At 40.0% G+C, this 13041-nt stretch overlaps 1 protein-coding gene across 7 annotated transcripts in view; it reads right to left on the bottom strand.

Annotated features, from left to right (window-relative positions):
* CHL1 (cell adhesion molecule L1 like) overlaps positions 1-13041 on the bottom strand; it is a 244699-nt gene that overhangs the window by 83952 nt on the left and 147706 nt on the right. For all 7 annotated transcript variants that reach the window (XM_058166233.1, XM_058166232.1, XM_058166235.1 and 4 more), the window contains one exon: positions 9161-9351. In XM_058166233.1, the coding sequence (XP_058022216.1) occupies positions 9161-9351 (191 nt within the window). The remainder of the gene's footprint in view (positions 1-9160; positions 9352-13041) is intronic.

The following is a 13041-nucleotide window of genomic DNA, read 5'->3' as shown; positions in this document are numbered from 1 at the left end:
CTTTTGACCAAAAGTTCTTACATCTTAAAAAATTAAACTTTTCCCCCCCTTCATAATTCAGAAAGAATGTTGATTTATTATGTGGAATTTTCTTTTCCTATTACTCAAAAAATCTCTTTAGCTATAAATTAAATTATATCTGAAAATGTTTAAGAATGATGCTCGTTTGAATCATATGTCCATGTCAGTTGCATTGTGGCTGTGAGATTGTAATTCCTGAACTTTCAGTTACCCAATAAACAAACCAATCACAAAAACTTCAGGTCTTGTAGTCTACCGAAGGGGGGCAGCTATCCAGTGTGCAAATCGGCAATCTCGTTTATTTTTTGTAGAGAGTGAACAGCCTGAATTCATTGTCTGACTTTCCAACTTCATTTCAGTGGTGTTTCCACTCTTTCAGAGATGCCTAGTTGACCATGAATCCTCATCAGAAGGAATGTTTTGGTACATTATGTCAGGAAGAAGATAAGTGAACAAGTTTTGCAACAGCCTTATTGAAGAATGATAATACATATATAATTGATCTTAAAAAAAATCCTATAAGACAAAAGAATATTATTTTTTAAGTGAGAAATTAAAGCAGGGAAAAAATCCATTTCAATTGGAAAAATTGGAAGGTGTGATTTACATTTTTAAATAGCAGAGATTTTGATTGAGCTGTCCAGAAGGCAAGGGAATTTATACAAAATACTGAAGAGGAGAGATTCAAATGGAAATGTTGGTTGAGACTAACAAAAACTCCAATGTAGGAAACTAAAAGGTATTACACTGAACTAGGCACTAGAGATACCTTTCTCTCTCTCTCTAAATGTTGGGCCCGATTATGGATTACAAATGTTTGATGTGGAATATAACTGAAGAAAATTCTCCTCGAGAAAAAAATATTATTTGAACAAAATAAAAAAATATAATTTGCCTACAAGAAATATATATTTGAAATAAAATATAAAATACTTGATTGATTAAAAAATTTGGGGAAAAAACAGAAAAAGTGGAGTTGTTCTATATAAACCACAATTAATGCTGACTGATGAGCAAGGTCGATTTGTTTGGGTGAGGGAATATTAGGGACTATTATGTTTATATGTTTATCGTGATTTTAAGTTAATGTTTTAGTGGGTTTTTTTTGTTACCTGGGATTTGAATAGCATTTCAGCCGAAATAGAAAAAGACCAACTTAGCTGTGGTATGGACAATTTGAACGAGGGAATGTTATATACATTACCTTGAACTCTTGCAAAAGAGTATATACATCTACAATATATAACAACAATAATAGTAATAATAAAATAATGGTAATTAAGAGAGGAAATTATGTACATTTTCTCTTCATCTCTAAGATTTCTAGATTTTCTAACCACCAGAAAGTTTTTGCTCTTGTTTTTAAAAACATCTATTAAGATTTGTTGAAAAATGTTTTAAAGGATCAGTTATATAATTTTATGTAAAAGTTTGCGGAGCATTAAAACAAACCTCCAGAGAAAAAGAAGGGATTCAGTATTAAACACTGTCTACCCAAATCAAATCACTGTCTGACACTGATAATACTATTCTCCTGAGTACTCTTTAAATTGGTTGTATATTAATATGCCTGCTAGCTCATTCCTGGAAAAAAGAAGCATGGAGAAAGTCAGCAAATAAATTTTGCACAGCCCTGATAATATATGTATGCATAAATTCAGCCACATTCCATGTAACTTAGGGCTAAACTATTCAATACGTTAAAGATGTAATGCATGATTGGCTTCTGGATTTTATTTATAACAGAGCAAGAATATTGTCTTTGTTTGTGGGAAGGCTTAAATTTACTACCAATACTTAGATTGGATTAAAAGAAAAAGGGAAAAAAACAAAGATAGAGGAGGAAGAGAGAAATGAAACTCCATATACCGTATATACTCGAGTATAAGCCGAGTTTTTCAGCACGTTTTTTGTGCTGAAAAACGTCCCCTCAGCTTATACTCGAGTCTACGTCTTCGGGAACCCCGCACAGGAGGGGGTACCGAACGGACTCCCATGGGAGGGACGGGGAGCGGGCCCGCCGAGGTCTCGGGATTTGTCGCCCCAGGCCGCCCCCATTCCCGTGTCTGGTGGGCGGACGGCGCAAACTTGGCGGACTGTGCATTGGCGGGGAAGCCCTGGTGGTGCAGTGAGAGGGCTGAGGGAGGGAGGGTTTCACCGCGCGCTGCCGCCGCGAGAGCCACCCAAAGGCCAGAAGAAAGGTCATTCCATCGAGTAATGGAGCGGCTCCTTCCTCTCCGCCTTACCCATGCTGTGCGAGCCCGGCTGGGCTGCAACCCCGCCGCCGCCGCTCCTTCCTCAGCCTCCGGGCCTCGCGCTCTAGCAGCCGCCAAGCTCAGGCCGGACTCGGCAGCTCCCCATCAGCACTGCACGGCGCGATTCGGGCAGGAGGAGTCGGGCTCGCTCTGTGGCGGTGGCGCCGCCGCCGCCGCCGCCGCCGCCGCCGCCACCGCCACGGAGCGAGCCCGACCTCCTGCCCGAATCGCGCGGCGAGTGCTGATGGGGAGCTGCCGAGTCCGCCTGAGCTTGGCGGCTGCTAGAGCGCGAGCCCGGGAGGCTGAGGAAGGAGCGGCGGCGGGGTTGCAGCCCAGCCGGGCTCGCACAGCATGGGTAAGGCGGGAGAGGAAGGAGCCTTCGCCCATTACTCCGATGGAATGACCTTTCTTCTGGCCTTTGGGCAGATGTTCAGGCGAAAGAGAGAAGAGGGGGGAAACCTCCTCCTCAGCCGAGAAGGACTGCACCGCCAGGGCTTCCCACGCCAATGCATAGCCTGGCGGGAGTTACTGCAGCTCACCTGCCCCGCCCCAACTGGTGGTGTTGGGGCAGCAGCTGCCGCTTAGCAAAAAGGTCGCCGCCCAAAACTCCTCGCCTTCTCCTGGGAAGGGCTGGATGGCTAGCCGAAGGGTTGAATAAGCCAACCTCCTCCTCCCTCCCTCCTCTCCCCAAAGCGAAAGAGCTTTTCCTGCTGGAAGAGAGAGAGAGAAAGGAGGCCGCCTCCCTTCTTTCATTCTTTCTTCTCCTCCGTGCTTCAGAAGCTGGGCGTGTGTGTGCGCGCCCTAGTCCCTTCTCTTCCGGCGCTGGAAGAGAGAGAGAGAGAGAAAGGAGGGCCGCCTCCCTTCTTTCATTCTTTCTTCTCCTCCGTGCTTCACCGTGTTGGGCGACCTGGAGCAGCTGCTCTTCAGCCAGATGCTCGTGAGTCAGCCCGTCCCTTCCTTCCCGTGGGGGTCTGCCTTGCTGGTGAAGGTTATTGGGGCTTTTGAGCAAGGGAGGAGGAACGCGAGCACCGCCTTCAAGGCTGGCATTCCGGGATTTCCTTTGTTTAGAGCTGGGAATCCTCCTTCCCCTTTTGCACTCCCTCCTCCCTCCTCTCTCTCTCTCTCTCTCTCTCACACACACACACACACACACAGACTTCTAAAGTCGATTGGCACAATGCTAAGCAAACACAGCAGTGGGTCAAGGGTGAAGGGCTAGGAACCTGGCAGGTGAAAGGTTGAGCGACATGAAAGGCAAAGACCACAATTGTTTTAAGAAAGAAGCTTTAGCAGGAGGGGGATGGAGGGTGTTTTAAGTTTTGGCAAACAGCCAGGCCAACTGTATTGGAGAAGGTCACACAACTGGCCTTAACATTTTAGCTGCTGTCTTTTCCTCACACTTGGGTTTAATGATATTAGAGATCCTTATTGCCCTGCCAAAAAAAAAAAGAGCCACCCCAACGTCTATGAAAATTAACCTTCTCTGCCAAGAGACACTGTGCAGGGTATTTTCACTATTGGTGTGCATACAGGCTTAGATTTGTGCTGGGTTCTTAGTGCTTAGAGCACTGACCTTCAGAGGCACCCTGGTCCCTTGGAAGCTAAAGGAGGACTCATTTTCATGCTTGCAGTTGTATTGTCAATTTCTGTGAGACAATGTTGTTGAAGTAACTCACTCACTCATTCATTCATTCATTCATTCCTTGTGTGTCCAATCACACTTAGCCAATAAAATTCTATTCTATTCTATTCTATTCATTCATTCATTCATTTTATTTTGTCAAATACATATTAAATAATTATATAAATATAAGCATGAATTGAATACATAAAAGGAATACAACTAAAGGGAACATTAGGACAGGGACGGTAGGCACGCTGGTGGTCTTATGCACGCCTTACAGACCTCTTAGGAATGGGGTGAGGTCAATACTAGATAGTCTTTGGTTAAGGCTTTGGGGATTTTGGGAAGAGACCAGAGTCAGGTAGCACATTCCAGGCATTAACAACTCTGTTACTGAAGTCACATTTTCTGCAATCTAGATTGGAGAGGTTCACTTTTAAGTTTGAATCTATTGTGTTCTCGTGTATTGTTGTGGTTGAAGCTGAAGTAGTCATTGATAGGAAGTACATTGTAGCAGGTAATTTTATGAGCTATGCTCAGGTCATACCAAAGGTATGAGTTCTAAATTTTCTAAAGCTGGGAATCCTCCTTCCCCCTTTTGCACTTTTATTGTTTTTCGTTCAAATAAATATTCATGTTATTTTACTTGGCTCTATCTTTATTTTTTACACTGACCAGTAGCTGCCTCATTTCCCACCCTCGGCTTATACTCGAGTCAATAGTTTTTCCCAGTTTTTGTGGTAAAATTAGGTGCCTCGGCTTATATTCGGATCGGCTTATACTCGAGTATATATGGTACTTATGTGTGGCAAAGGAAAAATCAAAAAGATGTCATTATTCTTTGATGTTTGGAATATGTGGTTTAACTCTAAAGCTAAAGTACTTTGGAGTTTGTTTGTTTGTTTGTTTGTTTGTTTGTTTGTTTGTTTGTTTGTTTGATCAAAGTTGTGTGCCAACCATCTTGTGACTCTAGGTGGTTTACAGATTGAATAAAATACAGAATAAAACATTAAAAATAATAAAGATCTTACTTTAAAAAAATAAATTAAAATAAAACCAGTTAGGATGGAGAAGGAGGAATCAAAGCATGCACAGAGAGGAAGTGGGGTATTCTCTAATCCAGGGGTCTCCAACCTTGGTCCCTTTAAGACTTGTGGACTTCAACTCCCAGAGTTCCTCAGCCAGCTTTGCTTTGCTGGCTGAGGGACTCTGGGAGTTGAAGTCCACAAGTCTTAAAGGGACCAAGGTTGGAGGCCCCTGCTCTAGTCCATTAGACACCTCCAATATGCCACTGGGGCTCCAAGCTAGTTGTCATAGCCATGTCTTCAAGGGTTTTTGGAAGGCTATAAGCATAGGACTGAATCTAACCTCACATTCACATTCCAAAATGAGTTTTTGACAATTATGTTTCTATCAGATTCATACAGAATTCCTTGTGTGACATGTTGAAAGCCAACTTAACTCTAAGAAAGCACCTAATTATATAATTAAGATTCTGAAGCTGTTACCTTGCCATCCTGCCTAAAGCACACGGTAGCATTTCTGCCTTCCAACAGCTTTTTCTTCTGTTTGGTCAAGTGTGAGAAAATTTTCAGTCTCATTTTTTGAAGTCCAGATAGTCCTTGAATTACAACCATTCAAAGTTGCAACAGCACTGAAAAAAGTGCTGTTTTTCACACTTACGACCATTACAGCATCCCCGTGGTCAATCGTGTGAACAAAATTCAGATACTTGGCAACTAGCTCATATTTGGGATGGTCATGTGATCCCCTTTTGTGACCTTCTGACAAGCAAAGTCAATGGGGAAGCCAAATTCACTTAACAACCATGTTTCTAGCTTCACAAGTGCGATGATTCACTTAATAACTGTGGCAAGAAAGTTCATAAATTGGGGAAATCTCACTTAATAACTGTCTTACTTAACAATATAAATGTTGGGCTCAATTGTGATCGTAAATTAAGGTCTAGTAGATTTGAAGGTTTGTTTAAGATTGAAGTTTATCCTAATCCCAAATTGGGATTGGTCTGTGAAAGTAAAACCAAACAACAGGGCCTGTAGACATTCTCAGACATCCAGATCATGGATGTTTTTTTTTGTTTGTTTGTTTGTTTTTGCATTTATATCCCACCCTTCTCCAAAGACTCAGGGCGGCTTACACTATGTCAAGCAATAGTCTTCATCCATTTGTATATTATATACAAAGTCAACTTATTGCCCCCAACAATATGGGTCCTCATTTTACCTACCCTTATAAAGGATGGAAGGCTGAGTCAACCTTGGGCCTGGTGGGGCTTGAACCTGCAGTAATTGCAAGCAGCTGCTGTTAATAACAGACTGTCTTAGCAGTCTGAGCCACTCAAGGATGCTAAGCCACTCAAGGTTGTCTGAGCCACTCAGTCTGAGCCACTCAAGGTTGTCCCAAAGATGCTTTTTCAGGAAGCAACTGGACTTTCTTGGGTTTTTTTTCAAGACGTTTTGCTTCTCATCCAAGAAGTTTCTTCAGCTCTGACAGGATAGTGGGGAATGGAAGGATTTATATTCCTTGCAGACAGCTGGTCATTTGAATCCTTTTAGAGGGTTGTTGAAGCACTTGGAGGTTTATTGGTGTCCTTAGGGTCACTTGAGTAGTGCTAATGGTTTTTGTAGTCACAGGTTCCTTCCTGTCAGAGCTGAAGTAGCTTCTTGGATGCGAAGCAAAATGTCTTCAAAGAAAAAACAAGAAAGCCCAGTTGGCTCTTGAAAAAGCACTTTTGTGACAACCAGGACTTGGATGATTGAGAAACTCTACAGACTTTTGCTATACAATTTGGGATGAACACCCTTTGAATGATGTGGGATAGGAATGGATTTTCAGAGAAAAATTGCAGACTACAGGAACCAGGAGCACTACTCAGGTGACCCAGATCAGGAGACAGATAAACCTCCAAGTGTTTCAATAACCCTCTAAAAGAATGCAAATGACCAGCTGTCTGCAAAGAATAAATCATTCTACTCCCCACTATCCTGTTAGAGCTGAAGAAACTTCTTGGATGAGAAGCAAAATGTCTTCAAAGAAAAGAAAAACAAGAAAGTCCAGTTGCCTTCTTGAAAAGCACCTTTGTGACAAAAAGCAGGGCTTAGTACTTTTATTTCTTTTAACATTCAACAGAGCACTACAAAAAATCCTTCAAGAGCTGAACATTCTGCCCAGGGGAGATAAGTAGTACTCTTTGGCCACAGGGCAAATCTTTCAGTTAATGAGTTAGTGGCTTTGTTCGAGGATGAAGACCTGTTATGATGTCCTGGGCTTGCATGCAGCACTTGCTTTTAGAGGAAAAAACAGCAGTGGTGGGGTTTTAGGTCAATCTTTTCAGGATATAGGAGCAGCACAGCTGGTTATCACAGCACTGAGTCTACTAGATCTGGGCTGCAATAACCTTGACAGCTGTTAAGTTCCAGCAAAGACATTTTGCTCCATCTCTGTAACACCTAATCAGCACAGAATTAGACAGTCTTGCTAAGCTTGCCTGCAATTCACTTTGGCCTATTGCCCATCCCTTAAGGTCTCCAGGATACCTCCGTTACCTACATTCTTCTACATTCTCAGTGGCTTACACTCTTTTACATAACCACCATTCATGCCTTGATTGTTTGTAATATTTTGCCTCCTCCAAGTGACATTACTGGCTTATTGCTATGTTGCAATAAAATAAAAGCATTGAAATCATGGTCCCAAGCCAAAAATTGCAAATCATTTAATTCATCATCCAGGTCATAGTGAAGACAACTTTCACACATATTTTTCTAAGGCGCCAATTGCTCTTTTTTCTGGAATGGGAGGACGTTATTACTCATAATAACTTATTTCTTGGTTCAAACAGAATACTGCAATGAGCTCTATATGGTGCTACATTTGATTGGGTGAAAGCTGCAATGGGTCTATAATGCATGGCACAGGGAATTAAGCCTGCTACTATAGACCACCAGTTTTAGCTGGTGGCAGCACCTGAGTTTATAAACTAATCATAATCAATCCTGGTTACTGTTTGGATGGGAAACCACCAAGACATACTTGGAACTTTAGATTGTGAAATTGAAAAAAATCTGAAATAAGGCTATGGCAAAAGCTTCTCAATTGCTGCTACAAATGTTAAGGGAATCTTCTATCATACATACATACATACATACATACATACATACATACATACTATAAAAGGCTGTATGTATGTATGTATGTTTCAGAATAACTCTGGAGTGCCTCAAGAAATTTCAACCAAACTTGGTACACAGATGACTTACCCTCTGAAAACAAATACTGGGGGGCTAAGACACCCCTGGTGTGTGTGTGTGTTCCAGCATAACTCTGGAATGCCTGGGCCATTCAGGAGAATGAGTGCAGTGTCCTAGAGTGGCAATTGTTTGTGATGTCATGGAAGGGGGAAGGGAGAGCCTGGGCTGTTAAGGAAAGTGAGTGTGGCATCCTAGAGAAACAATCGTTTGTGATGTCAGTTCCTTTGCAGCTTCCTCTGGAAAGCCAGCTGTGAAATTCACCCTCCAGTGGACCAATGGGGAAGCACCTGATGGATTTGGGGCAAAGTGCCAGGATTGTAGACAGGGCAGGAAAGAGGAGTGCATGGGAGGGGGAATGGAGAGGCCAGGGATGATGGGCATGGGAGTAGGAGGAAGAAAGGCCCCTCTCAATGGCTCCCTGTCAGACAAATGCTTCAATGTCTATAAATACCCAGACAACACCGGGTCATCAGCTAGTATGGCCATAAAATCATCAGGAGTCAAGCTGGGTTTGAAGGAGATTTTACTAATGTGCATTACAATCTTCTTACATTTAAGGTTTACCTTTAAATTAAATTCTAATGTTTCCAATTAAAATGCTGAATAGATTTGCTCAAAGAAAAAGAATTCATAATTAACATTTCCAAATCTTTATTTTTATTCTTCAAAGAAGTCTCACTACATTTATTGCCATTTGATGTAGTCCTAAATGTATCATTGAGAAAGTGGATGAAAAGGAAGAATCCAGAAGGAATACTTAGACTCAACTAGAACACAGGGAATGCTTGTCACAATTCTCCAAAACTGTATTGTCTGTATTGTTCAAGGCCTTTCTATCTCTTGAGTGGTTCTTATAAAGCCCACATCAAGTCAGGTACAATTAAGGCAATGAACTACCAAAGTGATAAACAAGATGTTCAGCATCTTAAAATTTAGCTGTTTAGAGAAGGTACATTGAAATAGCAATAATTATCATCACAAATACTCACCTGGAACTATTAGCTCAATTTCCTCTGACATAGAAGTTCCCAACTCATTGGATGCATAGCAGCGGTACTTTCCTTGGAAAAAGGCTATGTTCCCACGATTTTTAACTACAAATGTTCCTGAATTATTAAATGTAGTTATCCGTGAGTCACCCAACAGACTAAATGGTTTCCCGTCTTTTGTCCAGTTAAAGCTAAAATGACATTAAACAGCATTAAATAATTTTGAAACGGTTATAATGATTTATAATGTAATGTATTGTATATATTAAATACCAGAGAACTTAATCATTTTTGTCTTGCCTTTTCTCATCTATGCAAGAATAAATTAGAATGACTACATATTAGATATATTTCATATAATACATTTTGATAAAATCAACTGAAATATAATATTGCATTCTATACTGGGCCACTCAAAACCTCAAGTTAAAGGATAAATATCTCAGTAGTTCTTCAGTGTATATGTTGAGAAGCACATATTACATATAATACAACATTCAGAAAAAATCATAAGAATACAGAAGAATGTAGAAGATCAGATCTAATGCTTATCTAGAGACCATGTAGTACAAACATTGCAAATTAAGAATTAGCTAGTACCCTTGATAAACTTTCCCTCAGTGCCCTTGGATGACCATGTGAAATATATATATGTACAAATCCAGGTATCAGAATAGAGTTGAAAGGGACTTTGGAGGTCTTCTAGTCCAACCCCTCCTCAAGCAGGAGACCCTATATCATTTGAGAAAAGTGGCTGTCCACTCTTGTCTTAAAAACTTCCAGTGATAAAGCACCCACAACTTCTTAAGGAAAGCTGTTCCACTGGTTAATTATTCTCACTGTTAGAAAGTTTCTTGTCTTGGCTTCTGCTTTGGAAAATAAGTTGATGACTGCTCTCCTTTGTGGCAGCCCCTCAAATACTGGAATACTGTTATCATGTCAGCCCTACTCCTTTTTTTTTTCTAAACTGGCCCTACCCAAATCCTGCAACTGTTCTTCATATGTTTTGGTCTCCAGGCCTTTAATAATCTTAGTTGCTCTTCTCTGTCTCAATATTTTTTTTGTAATGTGGTAACCAAAACTATCCAATACTGGATGCAGTATTCCAGTTGTAGTCTTACTAAGGCTTTGTAAAATAGCACAATACTTGACATGGTTTTTATTCTATGCCTCTTGTTTATACAGCCATTAGATATTTTTTTTTACTGCTGCCACATACTGCTGGCTCATATTTAAATGATAGTCAATTAATACTCCAAGGTCCCTCTTACAGTTTTTGAGTCAGTTTTTGCCTAATCTATCTCAGGTCTTCTATTTTCTTTTGAAATTTTATTCATATATTTGTACAACGACCTCTTCCTCTTCCCTCTTCTTCTATCTTATCCAAATTATCTGGGAATCATGGAAATTCTATATAAAAGCTTGCAAATCTTTATCTTTGAAAAAAAAACACACCCCAATAATGTTCAAAAATTGTCCTCACTTTGCAAACAATACTGTCAGGGTTCCAGAAAAACCTCTTCTGCATTAAAAAAACTCAGAAGCCATTGTCTTTAAGAGATCTTTACTAGCATGAGGAAACTGGCACACGATGAGTGAAATTCCAAAACTGAATTTCGGGATTCTTTTCCCAGTTATACAAACCCCAAGAGTCCCACGCCCCTGACCCTCTTGATGGTCACATGGTCCCACGTTCTCCCAGTTCATTCGAATATCTTCTTGCCACTCTTCCTGCAGATGTGAACACCATCCGACCTTGACCGCTTGAAGAATGTTACCATACCCCTCAACCCCCCTTCTTCCCCTCAGGGGAAAAATGTGGCAGCGTCTGGAACCCTAAAGTCTAATATGGTTTCCAGGCCTGACAAATACATTATGTTGAAAAAGAGCATGATTGAGGGTGACAGACCAATCAATGTACCCCCTAATCCCTGAAAGAATGTTGTATGTGAAGCAAACCTTGTTCAATACAGAGATAGTAGAATCAGAAATATTAGATTTTTTAAAAAAATAATAATTGTAAGATAGAGAAGGCATTTAAAATTAGAAATCCAATTTTCAGGCCAACAGCATAACATGGATAAGAACTTTTTACTGAATGTTTCAAAACATTCTGGCTGAAATTTTAAAAACTAAAGGGATATAGGTAATTCTCAACTTACAACTGATTACGTAGCAAGTGTTTGAAGTTACGACTGATCTGAAAAAAGGGGACTTACAACCCAGATTCAAAATTCTGATGGTTGGGTGCTATTGGACAATATAGCTGCATTTATGGCTGCTTGCAGCATCCAAGAGTCATTTGTCCATGTTTTACAATGGCTTTGTAAAACCATTGAAAACCAGGGATTTTGGCCTCTGGTTTTCAACAAAACTTTGTCCATAGTAAACCATTGATTTGCTTAATGACCATGGCATTTGCTTACAACTGCTGTGACCACTTTACAAAAGTGCCAAATATCAGACTGGCCATTTTATGACCCTTATGCAGTGGTGGGATTCAGCCAATTCGCACCACTTCGGGAGAACCGGTTGTTAACTTTCTGAGCAGTTTGGTGAACTGGTGATTAAAAGAAATCATTAGGGGAGAGAACTGGTTGTTAAATTATTTGAATCCCACCACTGCCCTTATGACATACAACTGTAATGGGCAGGTTCAAGTACAGTTATATGTTGAGGACTACCTGTTTTACTGAATTTACAAAAAAGGCTCTTTAAAAGCCTCAAGGAAGCCTATATGATAAGACAGACTGAAAAGAGATCAAATCCTAATACAATGTTTAAATGAATTAAAGTTATGGTTTTCAAAGGTAGAAAGAATATATGTAAGAAGATTAATCTGATCAGGATTAAAATATGTTTTTACAAAGTTCAGACAACCCTTTGCAGACTTTTTGCTGACAGCAGGATTGAAAAGTTAATGCTTTATGAACTAGTTTATAGATAAGGAATGGGTTATGGGAAAAAGAGATATCTCTTTGCATAGTGGGTATACCTTCTTTGTACCTTATAGGGACTGAAGAACTATCAAACTTGCTTATACTTGTGACAAAGATTGGCAGTAACTTTTCTATATATTTCTTTTTTTTAAATCTAATTCATCCTTTTTTCTCTTTGTTATTTGTTCCTTCTTCCTCTTTTAGTTTTCCTTCCTTTCCCTGAGTTTAGTTTGCATAACTTTGTATTACTCTAATTGAAATCTTTAGTTGGAAAAGTGCTGCCTATGAAAAGTTTTGATCTTAAATCTTGCCAATTTGAGGCCTCTTTAAATCAGATCTGGATAGCCAAAGAGTCTGCATTCAGTAGCCTAGAAAATGTAATACATTCAAAATATATAATCCTTTCATGGTTTTAATGAAATGTACATATCAAAATAAACATGTTTATATTTATATAGGGATTGGATATGCAAGCAAAGTCATGCAAAAGACATACATCTCCTAGATGTTGCATATTTCACGTAATTTGCCAGCTGAATAATGTAAATCATGTCTTGCACTATCCATCAGTTCTTTTTCAAATAGAATGTACTTTGAAGCTATACCCATGGCAGGCTAAAGGAACAAAGAATCAAGGTATTCTCATTCTTGCCTAATTAAGTTCTCTGTTTTTCAAACAGTCTCTTCCCCTGTAATGATTTATGCTCAGCTCACTGTAACAATGTTGCTAAAAAAAAAAAGCATTAAGAGGCTTTTCTTAATTTTGCGAAGCTTTTTTTCTTGAAACATTCTATTGCTAATTAGAGCTTATAAAACTTATGCTACACCAGTTTTAGAGTATTTTTCAACCGTTTGGAATCCCCACCATATATCTGACATCAGTACAGTTGAGCGGGTTCAGAAGTACTTCACAAGAAAAGTCTTGCACTTTTCTGTATACAA

The sequence above is a fragment of the Ahaetulla prasina genome, chromosome 2, assembly GCF_028640845.1.
Source record: "Ahaetulla prasina isolate Xishuangbanna chromosome 2, ASM2864084v1, whole genome shotgun sequence".
NCBI classification, from domain to species: Eukaryota; Metazoa; Chordata; class Lepidosauria; order Squamata; family Colubridae; genus Ahaetulla; species Ahaetulla prasina.
This window is presented reverse-complemented; position numbering and strand designations above follow the sequence as displayed.